This window comes from Xenopus tropicalis, chromosome 3 (genome assembly GCF_000004195.4).
Source record: "Xenopus tropicalis strain Nigerian chromosome 3, UCB_Xtro_10.0, whole genome shotgun sequence".
Taxonomy (NCBI): domain Eukaryota; kingdom Metazoa; phylum Chordata; class Amphibia; order Anura; family Pipidae; genus Xenopus; species Xenopus tropicalis.
The window spans coordinates 48,510,960-48,533,976 of NC_030679.2; the positions used below are offsets into that span (position 1 = coordinate 48,510,960).

General features: G+C 38.9%; 1 protein-coding gene across 1 annotated transcript; it reads left to right on the plus strand.

The window, feature by feature from the left end:
* The first annotated feature begins 212 nt into the window (after nt 1–212).
* gas2l3 (growth arrest specific 2 like 3) lies at nt 213–21,486 on the plus strand. Its single transcript, XM_002936844.5, has 9 exons — nt 213–372; nt 10,265–10,313; nt 11,430–11,598; nt 12,332–12,450; nt 13,051–13,192; nt 14,776–14,839; nt 15,100–15,238; nt 15,413–15,520; nt 17,639–21,486. Exons 2-9 carry the CDS (start codon nt 10,296–10,298, stop codon nt 18,923–18,925), a joined length of 2,046 nt encoding a protein of 681 aa, XP_002936890.2. The 5' UTR covers nt 213–372; nt 10,265–10,295; the 3' UTR covers nt 18,926–21,486.
* Nucleotides 21,487–23,017: the final 1,531 nt, after the last annotated feature.

Genomic DNA, 23,017 nt, shown 5'->3' on the forward strand with positions numbered 1-23,017 from the left:
TGTATTTAATAGCCCCGCTGCATAGAAGAGCACTTTCAAGAACTGTCTATGGGAATTACTGCTTTCTATCATTACACACAAGTTCCCCTCCCACTCCTCCCTCTGTCACACAGCTTGTGAGTCACACGGCGTCCCCACAGCTAGACTGCTTCAGGTAAGAAATGCAATTGGTCAGTTCGAAGCAAGGGCGTTCCTGAAGACCAATCAGATTAGAGGAAGCAGGCAAGGCGGGGCAGGCGGTTTGTCCGAACTGAACGGAGTAGTAGGGGGGATTCAGTCTCTAATCAGCAAACAGAGGCGATGATCTGGAAGTGATTTTAAGTAGTCTTGTATGTGACGTTGCTAGAATCTCCGACTCTGCCCTTCTGCTCAGTAAGTAAATGTATTTGCATTTTGAATGAAGCACTCACGCTTTAAAACGTGCTCATAACTCTGCTTGGAACAGCAACTACGCATTTACTCCCAAGATTGCTGGAACCCTCTGCTTTTCCTGTGTGATTGCTTAGAGTTTATGCTGCGCAGTGATTGGATACTTGATATTCTTCCATCTTTGTGGTTGGACACACATACTGTCAGTCTTAAGGGAATGTAGCAGTTGTTGGATACATTGTCAGGACCAGGGGTGGCGTCCTATTGTGGTTCCTCACATATTCTAATTTTGTGGCTTATTATTTGGGTTGTTAATTGGTATTTGATTTATCAATTTAAAAAGGACATTTACTGCTCTGTGGTAGTCAGTCTGATATTCAGCATTAATGGCAGTGGCAAACGTGCTGGAAACATACAACTCCTGCCTGTGGCATAAATCCATCATTTCCTCTGTCAGTTCCTGCAGTCTTGTCACCATGTTTATTTCTTGAGAAAAACAGGCAAAAATAAATAAAACATTTTTAGTTATCCTTATTGCAGGTTACCTGGCACTCCATGGAACAAGCATTTGCAGTGGTGTGTATATGAGGCCCAATGGAGATTATCATGGTTGTACTGAAGAGCAGTGATGGCCTCCACCCCAGTACAAATCCTGCACTTGCCTGACACATTCCTAATAAATGCATATTTTTGGATAGCACTAGCCAAGGTTAGGAAACCTTTCATTCCAGCTGCCATCATCCCTGTTATGGCTAAACTGGCAGGAGGGGGTGTAGGTCCTGCAGCAGCTGGATTGCACATGTTGCTTATCCCTGTACTGTTCCACCTGTTCCCACATGCTGCTTGAGAGCTGGGATTTGCAACATTAGAACACTAGAATGCAGAACAGTGTGGTAATTCACACCCAGGAGAACAAAACAGTCATTTCTTTATTTCTCATTTTAAGAACTTTTTTTGATCCTCATGGTTTACATATACTGTTATAATTATTCCTCATTTCTTTCATTCTTATTTAAAAACGTTGTTTTGCTCCTCATGGTTTACATATACTATAATTATTATTGTGCCTCAGCAATTTGGTTCAGACTTCTTGTGACCATATAAGTAGTGTTTTACTATAATGTCCTGTCTGTATGTGTACTATAAACCCTGTGTTTTTCTCTACACACCCTCAGAAGCACCCTCCCTTCTTACAGCTCAAGTACATTTTTAATATTATAATTACTTTATCCTAATCTTTACACTGTGTTTCACACTTGGCTGTAAATTCATTGTTTTGACTTAGAGTCCAGAGTGAAAGTTTTTATTTTATAAGGAATAATAAACTAATTTTCATGAAATGGATATCTTTCTTTTATACATAACTTCTTGTCTTTTTTACATCTTTAGCTAAGACTGACACTTCTTGAAATAGCATAATCTTTAAAATTCATATTTTAGGGAGAGAAAAAAAAAATGTCCCTGGGTAAATTCATACCAGACTTTAACCCCATCAGTGAGGTTATTGGCACTTTAATGTATGTACGTTGCTTTGTAAAGTGTGTGGCATTGATTAAAGAGCCAATCTATCATGGCAACAGTATAGTCTGTTTATGCAGGTACCGTAGATCTTATGGCAAAGACAGCACAAATAAAACATCTTCTCTTGACTGATAGCAAATAGCAAATTGGGCCTGTTTTTGCACTTTTCAAAATAAGTTTCATTGTCATTTGTTCATTGAAGTTTTTTTACTCTCTGATTCTTTTTAATTACAGTTTCAAACATAAAAGCACTTCTGTAACAGTGACTTGTATGAGTGTATGCGTCTGTACAGTCAATTGCAGTGGAATCACAGGCATACACTGCTGTAGGCTAGGTACCAGATTCTTAGTATAGATATCAGCCTTTAAATATGTTTTTATTTTAAATTCCCTAAAACAACTCTGCCCTTAAAATGACTTACCTCTTTGCCTACATTAAGTCTGATATCCTTTATTACAGTGATCCTCAGCCAGTGGCTCTAGAGCAAAATCTTGCTCCCCAACCCCTTGGATGTTGCTCCCAGTGGCCTCAAAGCAGGGGCTTATATTTTAATTCCTGGCTTGGAGGCAAGTTTTGGTTGCAAAAAAGAGATGTACTGGCAAACAGAACCTCCTGTAGGCTGCCAGTCCAAATATAAGCTACCAAATAGCCAATAACAGCCTTTATTTGGCACTATTTTTTTTATGCTTGTGTTGCTCCCCAACTCTTTTTGCATTTGAATATGGCTCGCAGGTAAAAAAAAAAAAAAAAGTTGGAGACCCATGATTTAGAAGCGGAAACATGCTGCAGCAACCAGTTGCTTCTGTATCTAGTGTAAAACTCTGCCCACTTTAGTATATTGAGCCTTCCTTCTCCGTTGCACAGGATGCTGGTCAAAGAAGTGCCTACCGTGCATGCCTGATGGATTTCCATTGGAGCAGGAGGCAGCAAGCATGAACAGCACAGCAGACAGTCTTCACAGTCTTAGGGCAAAGACGGATGGGACGATTAGTTGCTACAATTTAAAAAAAAATCTAGTTGCGATGACTAATCGGCACCAAGTAGCAGCGACTTGTACCTGTGTGGGTACCTTCGCATATGGTTCCTTGCATGTTTGAGAACTGAGGTATCGTTTTGGCGACTGGGTAATCAGTCACCATCACTAGTTTAAAAAAATAAAAATCTCGGTGACTAATTTCCCCATCCGATGTCACCCTTATGAGAGAAGAAAAGTTTAGAAAACAAAAAAAGGGGTGGAGCTTCATGGTAGATAAGGAAGTAACTGATTTCTGCAGTATGGTTCAGCTTCTATCATTCTGTAACGGCTAAGCTACACAGAAAATATACCCTCTGCTAGCCTCTTACTTACTGTCCGACAGTGTCACCCCTTTCTCTGACCAACACACATTGACACTGAGCCCCATCACGAGGTCCATTTGGCCCGGGTGAGATGCACCTAATATGATATGTTCCGAACATATGATTAAAAAAGTATACATTCAGCCAATAGCTACACTATTACTTCATTAAAACTGCACAATAATCTACCAGGCCTGTAAAATCTAAGGAATGCCATTGGCACAGGGAGTCTGTGACTGAACAATGTCAGTAATAATGCAGCTGTTTTATCTGACCTTTTTTCTGTGTGAATAGATTTCATTCCTAAAGCTTAAAATAACTTTAATCTGAGATCCATACAATGCGGAATTTAGAATATTTAGTTAATCTGAGAGGATTGTGACCTATAATAGACACCACAAGATATAGTTCTCTTCTGTATTTACTTTTAGAGGTGTAAGAGGGGTACCGAAAAATTACTGTATAGCTTTAAATGATAATACCCAAAATGGTATTGGGGTAACTATTTCCTTGGGTACAGTTACTGCAAAGTCTTAGTCTGCTACAGCTAAAATCCAGAGATTTGTAGCTGCTACATCGGCTCATGCAGAATATGTTGATCTCCATTTATGCTTGGGGCTGATTCTGAAACAAATAATTTCAACAGAGTGGGCTTTCCTCTAGATTCCTGGGGAAACAGCTGGCATATTTGGTGGGATGTTGTTATGCATATACATAAAGTAGGATGGTGTGATACTCTGTTTTGGCCTCTTTACTGCATTATGTGCAGCTGTTATCTGACTGCTTTTGTTATGTGCTTTTCCCAGTAATTCCCCAGAGAAACAGTAAAAGCTTTGCTGAAAAAAGGAAATACAGTATTTAACAATAAGACTTTTCTTCTATTCATTTTACATTAGTTTACACATTAAGCTATGATAGCAGTGTAGAAACATAACATGTTAGTATATGTAGTTAAATGGAAACTTCCATATTGATTTAAAGGGGTTCTTCTTTTTAATTAAAACTTAATATGATATAGACATTGATATTCTTAAAGGAGAATGCAAGTCAAAATGTAAAAAGCATACTGCCCAATAGTTGTCCTATTGTTTGGTAAAAACGCCACACTTTTGGCTCACCTAATCAAATATTTACTCAGTCACACTTACTTCACATTTTTTAGAACAGGCAGCCATCTCTAAAAAGCTATATAAAGAATGCCTTTATACTTACTTTTAATTTATATTAACCTTTCATTGTCCTTTAAGCAATTTGCAATTGCTTTTTGTTCAGCAACATTTCAGTTTAGAATTTTAGTAGCTATCTGGTTGCTATGGTCTTGTTTACCTTAGCAACCAGACAGTGGGTTAAATGAAAGACTGGAATATGAAGAGGAGAGGGTCTGAATAGTAAGATATGTAATAAAAAGTAACTATAATAATACATTTTAACTTTGTTTAACTTGTTCATAAATGACTTGGGGGAGGGTATTATGAGTAATGTATCAGTGTTTGCAGATGACACAAAACTCTGCAGACCAGTCAATTCTATCCAGGATGTGACATCCCTGCAGCAGGATCTTGACCAACTGGCAATCTGGGCAGCTAAGTGGCAGATGAGATTTAATGTGGATAAATGTAAGGTCATGCACCTGGGATGTAAAAATATGCAAGCCCCGTATACCCTTAATGGGACTGCACTAGGCAAATCCATAATGGAGAAGGACCTTGGAGTCCTTGTAGATAATAAACTTGGCTGTAGCAAGCAATGCCAGGCAGCAGCTGCAAGGGCAAACAAGGTTTTGAGCTGTATTAAAAGGGGTATAGATTCACGGGAGGAGGGGGTTATTCTTCCCCTTTACAGAGCTGGTAAGGCCCCATCTAGAATATGCTGTTCAGTTTTGGTCTCCAGTGCTCAAACGGGACATTATTGAGTTAGAGAGGGTCCAGAGAAGGGCAACTAAGCTGGTAAAGGGTATGGAAAGTCTCAGTTATGAAGAAAGACTGGCCAAGTTGGGTCTGTTTACACTGGAGAAGAGGCGCTTAAGAGGTGACATGATAACTATGTATAAATATATAAGGGGATCATATAATAACCTTTCTAATGTTTTATTTACCAGTAGGTCCTTCCAACGGACACGAGGGCACCCACTCCGTTTAGAAGAAGGGAGGTTCCATTTAAATATTCAGAAAGGATTTTTTCTGTGAGAGCTGTGAAGTTGTGGAATTCCCTCCCTGAATCAGTTGTCCTGGCTGATACATTATACAGCTTTAAGAAGGGGCTGGATGGATTCTTAGCAAGTGAGGGAATACAGGGTTATGGGAGATAGCTCTTAGTACAAGTGAGGGAATACAGGGGTAGGGGAGATAGCTCTCAGTACAAGTGAGGGAATACAGGGGTAGGGGAGATAGCTCTCAGTACAAGTGAGGGAATACAGGGGTAGGGGAGATAGCTCTCAGTACAAGTGAGGGAATACAGGGGTAGGGGAGATAGCTCTCAGTACAAGTGAGGGAATACAGGGGTAGGGGAGATAGCTCTTCGTACAAGTTGATCCAGGGACTGGTCCGATTGCCATCTTGGAGTCAGGAAGGAATTTTTTCCCCTCTGCGGCAAATTAGAGAGGCTTCAGATGGGGTCTTTTGCCTTCCTCTGGATCAACTAGTAGTTAGGCAGGTTATATATAGGCATTATGGTTGAACGTGATGGACATATGTCTTTTTTCAACCCAACTTACTATGTTACTATGTATTTGTAAGCACACAGAGCAATAGTTTTTGGCTGATCACCAATGGCCCTGGGGTTATTCTTGACATGAGGGAGGTTAACTCCCTCTGAACAAAAGATGCACCTATTTAATATGCATACAGAAGTGTTTGTACATATGTATAACTTTATTTATAAAGTGCTACATGAATACGCAGCACTGTGCAATTTTTCAGAGTGGAAAAGTACACACAGGGAATACGAGCATAATTATAAATAGTAAATAAGTAAAAAGCATAGTAATAAATAAGTATACTGAGATTCACTACAATGGGCTTAAAGACACAGTAGCAAGAAGGTCCCTGCCTGATAAAGTTTACAGTCTAAGCTGGCGGATAACATACAGGCACAAGTTGAAGGAAAAAATTGTACAAAAGCTTGGCCATTGGCCCTTAAGTGCCAGAATTGGACCAGAAAAGATATGTTCTAGTGCTCTGACTTTATTTTTGAAAAGATTGAGTGAGTGTTCCCTACAGAGGAATTCAGGGATACAATTCCAGATGTAAGGAGCCGCAAGGTAGACCGATTTGGCAGTTTATTGGCCTATGTATGGGCTTTACGACAGGCCTGCCCGACCGACATCTGGCCTGAAATCGGCCAGATCTCGATCAGGCAAGTTTGATTTTCAGTCGGATTGGAAACTGCATCTGCTTGTTGATGCGGTCCCCGAACCGACGGACACCCATACCCGTCGATCTAATTCGATTGTTTGGCCCGTTATCGCCCACCTGTAGATGGGGATATTGCGAGAAAATCCGCTCGCTTGGCAATCTCGCCTAGCGAGCCGATCTTAGTGTGTATGACCACCTTTAGGCTGATAGCATTTCAGAGCGGTTAGTTGCCCACAGTAGTCGAGATCTGTCGCAAGCAAATAACTCACTTTGTGGGCCATCAGCCTTAGGAGAGAGCAAGAGGATTTTAGCAGCAGATTTTCAGATTGATTAGAGGGTAGAGAGGTGGGAGACTGGTTAGTAGGAGATTGCAGTAGCCTAAATGGGATAGTATAAGGGCATGGATTAGTGTTTTAGCTGTTACTTGTGAAAGAAAGGGCCATATCTTGGCAATATTATGTAGAAAAAGTAGCGGGTTTTGGCAGTGGCAGGATTAATAATCATACCATCAATATAAATTGTAAAAGAAGGGAAGGGACCAGGTTTAGGTGGGAAGACCATGAGCTCTGTTTTAGCTAGGGTCTGATGAGGTGCTGATGATTCATCCACAAGGAAATTGCTAAGAGGCAGAGAGAGGTCTGAGTGTCAAAAGGTTAATGATGGGGTGTTAAAAAATATTCATATAAAAGTAATCTGCATGCATGATATTTATCGGCAAATAAAAAAAAAAATGTGAGAGATTGCACAAGGTGAATAGTAGAGGGCCAAATACAGAGCCCGGGGGTACCCACACATTAAGATAAATCAGGGTAGAAAATTTGTTTGCAAAAGCAACAGAGAAGGAACAATTAGAGAGGTAGGAAGAAATCCAAGAAGCAACTTTATCCCAGAAACCAAGAAAATAGAGAATTTGCATTAGAATGGAATGGTCAACTGTATCAAAAGGATAAAAGGTGGCCATACACTGTACAATTACTATACTAAAATATTACTTATATACCCCCCACTAATGTTGAGAGCTGAATTTTCAGATATGGATGTAGAAACAATAGGAATTCTACCTTCTCTGATGATTCAGCGCTAAACACTTGCCTTTGCTCGGGTGCCTGCAAAGTCACAAAAGATAAACATTAGTCAATTTTACTAATATTCTGGAGTCTTAAAGGGTCTGGCCCGTTTTGTGCCATAGGGAATTGGCAGGCTGTGCTCTGCGCCTTGTGCCAGATCGCCAATCACCACTGGATGTGCAAAACTCGCCACTGGATGTTGATATTACTTTCATATTACTGGGGGTAAATGACCTTTCACTGGTAATTAACTTTACACGCAGAAAAGAATACAGCCATCTGGCAAAATATGACTGCAGTCAACCCCCCCCCCCCACAATGCTAGTCTGTGATATAAGAATATATGAAGGGAACTTGCCTACAAGGCTACTCTTTCAAGATCAGCACTAAACTTTTATCAAAGCTACCCACATGGCCTTTCATTAAAGGGAACTTTGTGTATTCTGAATATCACATCAATACATGGCCGGCCAACTCTGCCAACAGATTCTTGCTCGATGTTAGCCTTTGTTTTGTGACATTTCCATACAGAGCTTCCTTTATCCTGAAATCAGTTCTGAAAAATACCAAATTAAAGAATGTAACAGGCACCACACACTGAAATGTTAGAGCTAATTACTTGCAAATCATCATCTGCTTTTTCAGAGAGCCTGAAATTGTATAACTTAAGCCTTCTATTGTGTTAGCGAGATCTTTATAGCCATTTAAAGGAAATATATGGCCAGAAAGTACCAGCATAATGATTTATTTATGCTGCACAAGCCAGTTACATAGCACTTGATTTACTTTTAAACTTCTTGTCCTGTGTATTGCAAGTATATTAGCTGTTTTCTTTACATGGAGAAAGGAGGCTGATGGAAGTCTCTGAATCATCCTCAAGGGATTTACAAAGGATAGTCTCAGTTGGGCAATAAAACATTACAGTACTTAAAAGGTAAAAGTGCCTTTTTGTGACATGATGGGGCACCTTTAAATAAACTTTTAGTATGACGTAGATAGTGACATTGTAAACAATTTGCAACTGGTCTTCGTATTTTTATTTTTTAGTGGCTTTGTAATTATTTCGCTTTTTGTTTAGCAGCTGTTCAGCAACTAGGGTCTAATTTTCCCAAGAAACCAGGCAGTGGTTTGAATGAGAGATTTTTTTTTTTTTATTGAAAGATAAACAGGAAATGGCATGAATAGAAAGCTAAGTAATATAAAGTAATAATAACAAGAAAACTGTGACCTTACAGAGTGAAAGTTTTTTTTTTTTGCTGCTAGGGTCAGACCACCTGAAAAAGTCAGAAGAGGAATGCGAATAATCTGAAAAGCTGCTAAGAATAGGCCATTTCATATAGGTCTACCAAACTGATTCCCATGATCAACAGTTTGAGACAATTTTTGAAGTCGTTAAGTTCTAGATTAATCTCACTTGGTCCTCCCATCTACCATGGTTGCTTATCTAAGGCTGATGCCACACATGGCGTAGGGCTGGTTTTTCGGCAAGCGGAAAAACGCTTGCCGAAAATTCAGCCCTACGCCTGCTACTTGTGCCTGCACCCGAATGAATGGAATACGCTCGGGTGCAGGCATATGTAGCCGATATACGCATGAAAACGCGAGAGAATGCAAAGTCTCGTGTTTTCATGCGTATATCAGCTACATGTGCCTGCACCCGAGTGTATTCAAGCGTTTTTCCGCTTGCCGAAAAAATCAGCCCTACGCCACGTGTGGCATCAGCCTAAGATGCTGAGCTACCACTTGGTTACTAGCTTATCTACTGTATTTAAAATTCATTATCTCAAATTCTTATTGTAGATTGCAAAAAATTAGTTAAAGGAAAAAGAAAGCCTTGTTAAAACGTTAGGCCTCCCTTTCCCATGCTGAACCACAACACTTGTTCATAAAAAGTAGAGTAGTGCATTGGAGCACACCATCTTGTGCCACATTATGTCCTCTTCACAGCGATCTCACCACAGGAGCATGCACAGTTTCAGACAGGATTAGAAACATGTAGTCTGTTTGCAAAGTTATCAATACTTTGGGATTTAACAGTTTAAAGGAAAGTTAAAATCACCAAAATATTAGGCACCCCCCCCTCATTGTAATCACTTACCTGAAACCCCCAGCTAGTGCTTCTGTTAGGTGAAAAGTGCACTGGCCGGACTGTATACAACAAAGTGATCTTCTTCTTCAGTCTTCGCCCGTGCACAGTTGAGTAAAAAGTCGAACTTAAAAAAAAAAAAGGCTGGCTTTTTGCTCAACTGCACATGCGCGGGCCCCAGGATCTCGTCAAAAGGGGAAGGAAGGAAGGGGTTCACTCACCTGCATTAACCTCTAGTCAGTGCAGTTTTCTCCAGGTTTCAGGAAGCGATTACAATCGCTGGCACCTCCCAGTGATCTAGCATTTCCTTCTCTTCTAAGAAGGGGTGGGGCAGTTTTTTGCCAGTAATTTCAGCATTTGAGATGTAATAAGCGGTGTTATGTGTTTGAATATAAGTCATTAAACACCTTAAACAATATGCCAAAACATTGCATGTATACACAGCAAATCTGTGCAAGCTAGTGCATCTCAACTATTTACAGCAATTTGAGGAAGGGCTGTTTTCACTGATTCTAACTTTTTCTTTCAGAATAAAAGGAACATTTTCTCTTCAGTAAAACATGCATCAGCCAGTTCAGGTAATTTATCTGTATGTTTTTATATGGGGTTCAGCAGTGAATGGAAATCAATATCCTTTAATATTAATGTGGTTGTACAGGTATCCGAACCCTTATCTGAAAACCCATTATCCAGAAAGTTCCAAATTATGGAAAGGCCATCTCCCATAGACTCCATTTTAACCAAATAATTCACATTTTTCTCTGTAGTAATAAAATAGTACCTTGTATTTGATCCCAACTAAGATATAATGTATCCTTATTAGAGCAAAAACAATACTATTGGGTTTAATAACTGTTTAAATATTTTTTTTTTTAGTAGACTTACAGAATTACAGAAAGACCCCTTATCCGGAAAACCCCAGGTCCCGAGCATTCTGGATAACAGGTTCCATACCTGTATCAGATCTGATTGGATTCGCCAGATTCACTTGAAATGTTTATGGCTCTGTAATCTATCACATGTATTGCATACCTGAAAACATGTTTAGAAATTGCTGATCTTGCTACTTTCCAAAACTGGAGTATACTTGCCCTTAAAAGTGCAACAGATCTGGCTGCAGCAGTTGTCCATATATTGCTGTCTGCCCACAATTCCCTGGTGCTGCAGTTTTTAGATCTGTTCAGTTGTATAAGTAAAGCAGAACATTTTTGTAGTGTAAAGATTAGGAGGAATTATGTTGGTGGAACACATTCTTATGAGATCACATTTTTCGGACAAATAGGATGGGAAGAAGGTAATGGCAACATGCAATGCACCTCCCAGTTCCTGCTGAGCTTCTAGCTGTAACTGAAGGTGGTTCACTCTCTTGCACATCTAGCTGAGCAAAAAGAAGAATACACACTTTTATGAATACTGCCGTGTGTTGTTCCAAATTGCTAACTGAGATTAAACTGCTGTATATGCCTATTGGCACTGCAGCTGTCACATAACTTCAGCATGTTCAGCTGGTGGGGTGTGGGGTGCAAGGAATTACAGACTGCCTCAGCTGGGGGTGCACAAATGGCCTCTAGAATACGTGGCATGTTAGAAATGCATGCCTTTGGGGTGACATAAGAAAATGTTCAATTCATGACCCAATTTGCAATATATGTGTTTGGATTGTTCTTTGTTACATCGTGCTTTCTCTTGTATAGGTCTGGTTTGGAGATGATACGCCTTTAAGTCCAAGGAACCCTTTGACCCCTAGGCATGGACCAGGCCTTGCTGATGTTTACCAGTATGATCAGTGGCTGGCAGTGCGCCATGAAGCCACTTTGGTGCCTATGCAGGAAGATCTGTCTATCTGGCTTACTGGCCTTTTAGGTAAGTACATGCTGTACATGGCCTTATTTTGGTGATGGCTTGCCTAAAAGCTCAGTATTATTAGGCATAAAGAACAATAATCACATTACCTCCCACTTCCTTAAAAAATGTTTTTGCCTTTTTAAGTAACTTTGATCTATATTTAGATCTATATTCACATTCACATATTCTCATATCTTTCCTTCTGGCTAAGTTTCAATCAGCCCCCAAAGAACATGAGCATTTATAGCCAAAGGTGCCCCCACCCTCAGTTCAGGGTTCAAAAAGAAAGATCTGCTTTTACCCATCTGGATTTTTTTCAAACAGAGCTATATATAGTTGTACCACTATTATTACAGTGGCTAATGAATCTCTTATTCCATTTCTATGGGGAAACTCCCATATGACTATTATTCTCTGGCCTTTCAAATAACTAACATTTATTTTAGATACATCTATTTGCCTGGTGGCTATGTATTCACTTTCACTGAAAACAAGAACCGTCATGGGAATCCCAGTCAATGAGACAGCTCTGCTGTGTGAAACTCTATCTTCTTGTGTTGTTGTAGCAAAACTGCACGCAGCTGTGTGTATAAATAAAAAACGGGACAGATTCCACATTTAACCCATTTTAGAAAATATGGCAGCTTTGAGGAGAAAGGGAGAACTACAGGCTGTATTCTGTTTAGTTTGATTATAATTCTACTACATAAACTGAGACTGATATTCCTTTCATCCAATCATTAATTCATAGGAGTCAAAGTAAGTGGTGACAAGTTTATGGAAGAGTTGGATAATGGCTTCTTGCTCTGTCAGCTGATCTCTGTCATCCAAAGTACAATGAAACAGTGTTGCACAGCAGAAGAACTAAGGGTAAATAATTGTATATTATGTGTAATTTTCACTAGCTATTAGAATTAAGAAACCATTGCTGTAATAAAATACCATTTACCTCTTACCCCTTCTCTTTTCAGATTGTAAGATCTTTTGAGCTGGGCCTTTGTCTCAGCAACCATTATCTCACTAGCAGGCTGGTCATACGTTCCTTTATCACCTCTAGCTGGTCTTGATGTCAAGTATCTTTTCCCACTAAGTGTAACCATTTAGTTATGAGTCAATCAAGTAGGATTTACCAGCGCCAGTGCATAATTTTGAATCTCCACTAAGGTCCAGTGGTATTTGGATGGGTATTCCAATGCTTACCCTAAGGGGAGTCCTATTTGTGTGCAGTGATGCTGGTTATCTAGCAATGAAAACTGCTAATACATAAAACTCTGTTGTCCTGCATTTTTTGCATGTATCTGGGAAAAAAAATGATCTAAAAGCACAAGTGGTAATCACTTATATATGAAAATTGTCATTGTAAATTACTGCTGTGTTTCTTCCTTTTTTAATACTAATTTTACTTTTTTATATACTAATTTTAAACCAACTTAATGCTTGTGAACAATTTACTTTTATGTTTCACTTTAGTGTGTTCCCATGAGAAAAGTCCCATGTAGGAGAGACGCCCCTTCCGGGTCCTTCTTTGCTCGTGACAATACAGCCAACTTTCTGCGCTGGTGTAGGGGCATTGGAGTTGACGAGACCTACCTCTTTGAGTCTGAAGGCTTAGGTAACAATTCTTTTTAATTCTGTAGGCATTTGCTTTGACAGTTCAGTTATAAATGCATGCAGTTTAGTTGGTGAATCTCTGAAGCACACACTTGCATGTTTTTATGATTGTGTAAGCCAGCTTGGCCTTTGACAGAAGCCTCTTTTTTTTCATTCATACTGACACAATAAAGGAAGGCTTCATGCTCATGACCTTCACCGGTGGTACTAAGAACTGCCACAGCTCTGCTCTTTACTCTGTCCCATAGTGAGTCTTGGACTGAAAGGCTGTGTTTCATTTGACACAGAGAGACATGTTATGGAGCAAATTGTGACCCCCCCTGTAGCAGCTCTTGGTAGCTAAGCTTGTGCATATCACTTCAGTGCACTATTTTACAAAAACTTTATTAAAAAACAGCATGGAGTTAGTTGATTACAAATAATCTACTCTCTCTACAGTGACCACAAAGCATATGTATATAAGTATCAAAGGATGAAGATTAACAGCCCAAAAATAATCTAGTCGGTGCATATGTTGATAGCAAAAGGCATAGTTTTGCCTTTATTTTACCCTATTTTTATTAGGTATAAATAAATACATCTAAGCTTTTTAAACTAACTCTCATGCTGTACCACCCAGTGACCAGTGACCTAAGATGCACCGATGTCGGTGATTGGGTGTACTGCAATTGTATTTGATCCCTTTTTGCAATTGAAAATGAAATTGGTCTTTTTTTCCCCACAAAAAATAATTTTATCTTACTTGTTTGTGTTATTTACACAAAACAACTGCCTGTTTTTATTCATGGCAGATATTGTGGAGAAGGCACACAATAGATTCTATTGAGCCTTTCTGAGTAACACATCTTAAGATAGTAACCAGCGTGACTGTACAGCAGTTAAGAGTATGCTATGCTTTCAATGGAACACTTTCTTTATCAACTTGTGTTTAGACTGTTTCCGGTGTCTTAGCACCAAACCATCATGTCTTTAGAAAATGCCTAGAAGGTTCTGGCTAAGCGTATGACCAGTAACTGTCAAAGAGGTTTCTTGTTTTTTTGAAGAGATGCAGTTTGACAGCTCATTAATACAGTGTAAATTTATCTTACAGTGCAATTAAATTCTAATGCTTCAGTAAGCATTGTGACATGTATTACTGTACAAGTATTGTTCTAAAAAAAAAAAAAAAGATGATGACATACTTATGTAAATAAGGCTAAGAATACCCCAATGAAGAGGTAAAGCCGATTAGTATGCATGGGTACAGTATTGCTCTGATTTTTTTCTATGTTAGGCAGCCCAGATCACCATACAGGTTTCCTCTAGTTAATTTAATTTCACTTCTCTGATTTAGCTGTACCAATGGAAGAATACATTTTTAGGAGCACACTTTTTTTACTTTTAGAGAGAATTGTGTCAGTGAGCAGGCAGAAGGATTCATCATAACATTCCCCCAGCTCCAGCTAGTAAAGTTTTGTTAGCAAACCTATTTCACATTTATTCCCATATTTGCTGTCAATGTATGGGGCCTGAATTGCATTGTTTTCTTTGCATAATTGGAGTTAATATCATGCTTACACTGATTCAACTTTTTTTTTTTTTAAGTTTTGCATAAAGATCCCCGGCAGGTTTGCCTGTGTCTTCTTGATGTTGGTCGGATTGTATCCAGGTATGTCCTCACATAGGAGTTTTATAACCACCACACTTTTCCTTTAAAGCAAAATGTAGTTGTGTTAGAATTTATCCAATATTTTCTGTACATTCCTGGGATTTTTTTTTTCTCAGAGAAAGGTCTTCAGAACGATTCTGAGCAGAAATAAAATGTTTACTTAAATATTTTTTTTCACTTTCTTTAAATCCCATGTGTGCCACTATGTTCATGTTCTGTATGTATAGCCATGGTTCATTACATCTAAAAATCATATTCAGGTATGGAGTGGAGCCACCCGTGCTGGTAAAGCTGGAGAAAGAGATTGAGTTAGAAGAAACTCTGATCATTGAATCAGGACCATTGGTGCCTACAAATATTCAGAAGTCATGCTGTCACCGTGAGGAGCTCCATGAAGCGGTGAGAACTGCCTTCTGACATTCATTCATATTAGTTAGGGTTGCCTCTTGCTTTTCTTGGAAATTTGCCATGTTTAATTTATATTTTTATATGTAAGACATATTCCTGATATACTGACTGAAGTTGGACATTAACATCATAGGCCAATAACACCTGTTTTTCATTTGCTTATAGGTAAAACACATAGCAGAAGATCCTCCATGTAACTGTTCCCATCGGTTCTCTATTGAGTACTTATCTGAAGGTCGCTATCGTCTGGGTGATAAAATTCTTTTTATAAGGGTAAGCTGCATTCATTACAATTTCTCCCAGAGGTTACTGCCGACAAGCTGTATGTCGCTCCTCTAACCTAGGGAGATTTGGGTTTCGCCAGTTTTGGGTTACTAAACTTACACAGCAATCAAACATCAGGAGCTTGGATGTGCTGCAATTTAGCATTCAGAGCTAGAAAAGATATATGTTAAATGCCTTTGGTGTAATAAACACAATAACAAAGAACAGGGTGCATGATTCTCATTGGTGTATTCCTTTTCATTTAACTGAAAGTATGATTTAGTGAGTAGTGTTGCTTTAAGCTATAGCTCCAGACATACTTTATCCCCGATAATGTGTTGAAGAATTCTGGGAGTTAAGTTCAGCAATTTCTGGCTGGGCAATACTGCTATGAAATGTTTGTCTCCTTTAAATATATGCATGCGTCTGACTGCAGTTTATCGGAGCTCAAATCACATGGCTGTAGTACCCTGAATAAACAAAGAATTCAATTTCAAAACTAAATATAACAAAATCTGTTTGCATTTTTGACAAACTGATTTCAATGCAGGATTCTGATATGTTTTGGGGAAAAAAAAACATTTTCCCATGACAGTATTCCTTTAAGATAAACTACACAATGAGTAGTGTACCTTTAAAAATGCTTGGGCATTATGAAGGTGTTTGCAGAAAAAAATCTATGTACTGATCTAAAAAAATATTCCTGAGAATTAATTTGATTACTGAATTGTGATGAGAATGTGAAATACGCAGACGGTACAGTTAATGAATTACTAAGAGATGCTCAGAAAATAATTTTTTGAGGTACACCAAGAGGCAAAATCTGCTCCTTTTCATTAGAAAGGGCCAAAGGGTTCATCTGATGCATGACAGATGATGCATTTCATCTCACAGTATGATAAGAAGGATATTCCTTTGAAGCTTCTGCTGAAACATAAACATTTATGAGTTTTGTGGAGTTTTACAGAATTATTTAGTAATCATTTTGAGAGGAAAAATTTGTTCTCATGTTGAAGGCTATTGTTTTCCAGAGACCTGATAGGATCAAGTTTAATTGTCTGACTTTGTCTATTATAAGTCTCATGGCACAGATTACTTAGTAGGTTCATTTAAAAAAGGCAGCTCTGTATTTGGAATGTTCTGTTTATTTGAAACATGCAGTTCTTCTTCATAAGTAAGTGTCCCTGGCACGTGAGATGTTTTGTGCACTGCTGCCCTCAGGTGGAGAACAGCCCTAGGCAAAATGATTCCTCCATCTGTCAGTACTCCTTAATTTTTGTTTTTCTGTCAAATTACACACATGGACCTGTGACAAGCAGACCTCAGCACCAAAACATTAACTTAAGATTCTCAGTTTGAAGCACACCTGTCACCATGCTGCGTGAGTTTGGCTTGATAGAAAGGCAAATAATTCAAAAAAGCATCAAAAACTGAAAAGGCAACCCCCCATATGTAATTTAAGTGTGACCAGGAGCAGTAACCTATATCAGGCAATAAAATGTTTGCATTTAAAGGAGAAGGAAAGGTAAAAACTAAGTAAGCTTTATCAGAAAGGTCTATGTAAATACAGCCATAAGCACTCACAGAAATGCTGCACTGACTTCTTTGAAAAAAGATTTCTTGTGTCTGTAATTCCTGTGCCACAGAATGCTAAGAACTCCCCCCCCCCCCTAGGAATGTGTATCTGAGCCAATCAGCAGGAAGCTGACTCATAGTCATACTAACTGAGCAAGTACGCTTGGTCTGGGTGTCTGTGCAGGAGTGAGGCATTATGGGAACTTTCTTTACACAGCTCAGCGTTTTTTCTTTCTGTTTGGCTTCTGATCTTCTGAACAGGTGAAATATGGGGAGATTTAAGGGCACTATTGAGACAACTGAAGGTATGCCTGCAGCTTGAGATTAACTCTTTACTAGCCTTTACTTCTGCTTTAAAAACGTGACCACAAATACTACCTGCTGATTGGTTGCTATGGGTTACTGCACCTGGGAAAACTTAATGCCTTTTTTTTACATAACCCCCAAATTGTCTTAGACTATAAATTTCTACATTATATGAAGTGTTAATGTGAAGGTTATCCATATCATATCATTTTGAATCATAATTTAACCATAGTGATTTATTTTTAGATGTTACATGGAAAACACGTTATGGTTCGTGTTGGTGGCGGCTGGGATACTCTCCAAGGATTTCTACTGAAATATGATCCCTGTCGAGTATTACAGTTTACAACTTTAGAACAAAAGATTCTACAGTTTCAAAAAGGAGGTCAAAATGAAAATATGCCTTTGCAACCTGCTAGGACTCCTCAACCACCAGTAATGAATCCTTTGTCTGCAGTCAGTGCTTCTCAACCAACACATTCAAAAGCACACACACCAGTTTCATTAGCTAATGTTGGGAGTAACTCATCACCAGCTTTGACCCCCAGAAGCGGAGTGCGCCCCAAAGTGCAGACTGTGCCAAGAAAGGGGTCACCTCTGTTTATAGAACCTCAAAAGAAGGTTGCAAAGAAATCAAATTCTCCACCTCAAACAAGAGCATCTCCACTTACCAGCAAAGCCCCCAAAAATATTTCTGCGACAAACACTTGTGTGTCTAGTGGGTCGAAACCAGGAGCTACACTTTGTAACCAGGTGGAAAAAGGAAAAGTTTCAGCTCGAGCAACCAAAGCAATTGAGAAAACTCCAGTTTCTCAACATTCTTCACCAAACTTGCTGCACGCTAGTGCTTCACACAGGAACTTAAAGTCACCCAAGACGTCTCCATGTGCATCCTCCTGCCAAAACAAACTGCTAAAAACAATTGCTGGTTCTCAGCTACAAACAAAGCCTTTAAAAGAAACACTGGGTTCACATAGACCAGCTGCTACCACTAAAGCTCCTGTTTCTGCACACGGATCTGCAAATACCAAAAGAGCTAAAGACACATCTGGTCAGCGACCAAATATTAAAATGTCTAAAGATGATGTTAAAACCAGGAAAGTGGAAGAACCTAGTAAAAATAACCTATTAGATCGGAAACCATTTGTAGTGTCCTCAAGAGCAAACACTAACAAACCACCAGTTACTGTACAGAATGCTACTAAAAGCATGCCCACAGGTGTTGCCCATGGCAAGACTGTTACAAAAAGCAATCCCAAAGCAGTTCCAAAAAATGAAATAAAAAAGACAGTTACTGATAAAAACACTATTTCTGGACGTACACCTTTATCTGTTGTAAGGGTTCCGCAATCGGCTGCCAAAACCCATCCTGCACCAAGGACCAGCCCTTCAGCCAAAATTCAGCCTTCACCTAATGCAGCTTTGATGGCTAAAGTGACGTATCGCAAGGGTGTCCTCGATGTCAGGAAAGATAAGCTTCAAAAACCCAAAGTGGGTGAACAGTTAATGGCTTCAAAAGGTGGGGAAAAGTAATTGTGCTGCTAGAAACAAGCCAAGTGAATGCACATATATTACCCTCACCTTTTGGAAACATGGACCCCTTTTTGACTACATTATCCATAGTGTCTCTTTTCCGCTCTGCTGATATGCAAATCAATTCTGAGTAGGTGGTCATGGGGGGAATGAAACTTTAGTAAGGGTACAGTGTTTTATCTCTGCTTCTGGCTGCATGAGCCGTACAAGCACTATATATTTTGTGTATATTTTTTATCAAGTAATGGATGTACATTATTTTTTATTTTGGCAAGGTATGCTGAATTTGTTTACATTCAAAAGCTGTAAATATACATTTAGATTATTTAAGTACTGCTTTATGCTTCTGGCATGCTAAGCAGGCATTTTTAGCTTCTTCTGGTTTTATTTTGAGACTTGCTGCAGTAGTGAGCGATTCACCTATATACTGGAATGCTATGTTTAAGGGCACCAGATGCCCTAGAGGTTCCAAATATTTGAAGCCTTGTTTAGAGGCACATTCACGAGCACATTTTGCAATTACCATATTTGTAAAATTGTAAATTTCTTTCATGAATGTGGAAAAGTAAAATTGTTTGTGCTTCAATTTTGGAACTGATGTTACATGTCCAGCTGACAAGACACAACACTTCCAACCACACAATATAGGTGTTTTGCTAAAGTTCAGTATAGAGGTCCCCATACTATGGGGCTGGTTCCCCTAGGGGGGCCCAGAGGGTGGGGGGCTCAGACTGAATGTGAGTTGGGTGGATTTTAGGGAGAATGTCTATTTGCTCTTTTAGATACAGTTGAAAGCCCAGCTTTAAACTGAGTGGCTGAATGTCTAATGCACAAATGTTCTGTTATATCGCTAACTGTGTTATTACCTAAGGGGTGCCCTGACCAAAAATGTAAACTGCCAAAGGGGGCTTGTTGTATCTTAGTGTGATTATCTAGAAAGGATAAGGGTTTCTTAACACTAATTAATATCTAATAACACTAGCATGTGCTTACTTTTGATTAATGTGGGAAGTCATAAAACTAGAGTGAATGATAACCCTTAGAAACCAATCGGGGTTTTGCTTTTGTTGGTCTAACTGCAGTGACCAGCTAACAGCTGATTGCTGTTTGGTTGATAAAACTGGTGAAACTACACGAGTCTTGTGAATTCCTTCAGTGTTGTTGATGATGTGCTGTATGTAATTCAGTAGAAAGGGACTTATACAGGCTTGCCTGTAATGCATTTGGAGTCCTCTGTGTATTCCGATGACTTTTAGTGACATCTGGAGTGTATAATAGTCCCACAACTGTTTTACTGTTATGTATAAAATGAATAACAGGTTTCCGCAAGCTCAGCTCCAGCATACAAACAAGTCTGATATCTTAGCTATTTCCCCTAGGGGTGTTCTGCAGATTTCCACCCTGTTTGCCCTACTGCACTGGGGGAAAACTTCCAAACACTTATAAAATACAGAAAAACTAGAAAAGCAATAATGTAGGTGTTTCATATCACATTAGAGAGATTTTGTTTTTCACTGTACTAGGAGTACTTTTAATCACAGTCTTAGACTTTTCAGATTTTTTATTTCACTTTTTTTAGTTCGGGAACATTTGTGAACCACGGCTTGCAGGAAGAGGGTTTTTTGGGGTGCTAAGCTTCTCAGCTTCCCCTTCCCTTTAGTTGCAGCTTGGAAAGAAGGAGGGAGCATGAAACTAGAATTGCCACTTTATCTAAAACACCTATTAAATACATATCATATTCGGCTAATCAGCAGTTCATTTGGATCTGTGCAGTTTGCAGCACGGATATAAATTAAAGGGGATGTCTACACAGTTTGCTAAACTACAAATCATAGTATACAACAACATTTCATCAGCGGTATAAGCTTGCTGGGAGCTGTGGTCCACCGACATTAGGGTTGTATACTCAATGCAATATTGTACAACAAAACTTTTCCCCAGTCCCCCAGGGCCTATGGCCCAATTAAAAATACAAAGCAATTCTCCGATGAGAATTCCACTTTATTTGTGCAAATCTGTAACTTAGTCCTCTATGTTAGAAAATTAGGGAGTGCAGAGGGCCAGTTTTATAGATGGTATACAACCTCTTTAATTGTTAATCAGCCATTTAGGAAATATATATATATATAAATATGTTCAATTTTAAAGGAGTGAGGTGGCAACCCTAAGCTGCTACCCACTGATCTGGCAATATTTCGGCTTTGGAGTGGATTTTGACATATTTAAGATTGGTTAGTTGGCCCTGGCTTTTTGGTTTTCTAGTGTTTTAGGTACTGCTAAAACAGATATTGGGCCTCATACCTGTATCTAAAAATCAAGCAAGCTTTTAAATGCATTGAAACTTTTCACTCAAAAAGGCAATCTTGCCAGCAAAAATATAATGTATCATGAGAAATTTAGTGTCTGTTTTATGACAGAATGTTATGTGTTTGTAAATGTACCAAACTGGTAATCTGTCCTTTCCAATCATTTGGTCGTCATGGGAGTGTAAATATTACTAGAAGTGCACTTTGCTACAAAAAGGTGAATATTAAGCTAATAAATTTGTTTTTGGATTCTAAGCTACTAATTTATTATTTTGGAACATTAGAACAAGCTTTATCATCTCAGACTTTTCTTCTCAGAGACTCTCAGAAGAGTGTTATTGTTGTATTTATGTGTGCCTATATATACAGAAATATACAGTGTATAATGTATAGATATATACACACCAATACTTTACTGTAAACAGATTGTTGGTATGATCAGTGGCTCAGTGCTTAGCACTGTTCATTAACTCCTGTTAAAAACTGACCCTTGTTTGTATGACTATGACCTTAGGTTTGACTATTGCAGGGAATGATATAGAGTCGTATTATTGGGCTCTGTAGCACATCCGCACTATATAATGTAGTGTAAATGTATAGATACAAACAGAATTAAGGCCTACATTGGAAAGTTCCAAATGCTACATTTATATAGTAATTGTGGTAATAGAAAGCCATACAAATTCATACAAACACAGCAATCATAACAAAGATGTCTCGACTGCAGGTCAGTAGTGTGCTGAAATACCCCGGGCACAGCAATGTTTAAAGAGCAAGTTAGCTTTATATAACAGAATCTGATGTATGCTGCCTATGTACATAATATATGTTTTAAAAATGTTTTAATGCAAATTCTTCTAATATGTGTGCAGACAAAGTATAGAACTATCGTCCTGCTCCATTAAACTGTTCCCCAGTTTTCCAGGGCCAGCTGCCAATATATGCAAGACAATCCTTCAATGAGGACCTCTGTGCAGATGGATCCCTGTTATTCGTTTGTGACTACAGCTGAAAGATTTGTACATGTTTCTTCTTGCTCCACTATATCTACCCTTCCCATTTTTGATTGCTGTGTAATAGCAGCAAGCATACTCAATAATTTCGCTATGTTAGAAAACAGCAAGATAAGATGCTTATGTATATATAGACACAGAGAGAGAAAAATGAAAGAATTGTAGCAAAGGTTTATGTCCCTTTAAAGGGATTCTGTCATGATTTTTATGGTGTACTTTTTATTTCTAAATTACACTGTTCGCAAATAATTCAGTCTACCATTTAAAATTGTAATCTTGAACCATTGTATTTAGTTGTAATATTGGTGTGTAGGCAGCCATCTCAGTGCATTGTGCCTGAGCCTGAGCTTTCAGAAGGAGCCAGCGCTACACATTAGAACTGCTTTCAGGTAACCTGTTGTTTCTCCTACTCCCATGTAACTGGATTTCTTACTATTCAGTGCTATTCTCATATCTACCTTTTTTTTTTAGCAATACAGGTGTCAGGGAGCTGCTATCTTCTCATTGTTCTGCTGATCAGCTGCTGGGGGGGAAGGGAGGGGGATGATATTGCGCCAACTTGCAGCGCAGCAGTAAAGCGTGAATGAAGTTTATCAAAGTCACATGGCTGTGGCAAACTATTTTTGCCTACCATTGACCTACTAATAACTACAAACTTTTAAATAGATGTTGATCTACTAGTATAACTACAAACCTTCCCAGAGATCAGCCAATCTGGATAGCAGTGCCTTATACTTTTTTGTCACATTGTGGCTGCTACAAGTAGAGAAGCA

Coding starts and splice junctions, on each gene's coding strand:
- gas2l3 (XM_002936844.5), top strand. Junction 12,451..13,050: donor GCACAGCAGAAGAACTAAGG/GTAAATAATTGT, acceptor GTTTCACTTTAG/TGTGTTCCCATGAGAAAAGT. Junction 14,840..15,099: donor GTTGGTCGGATTGTATCCAG/GTATGTCCTCAC, acceptor AATCATATTCAG/GTATGGAGTGGAGCCACCCG.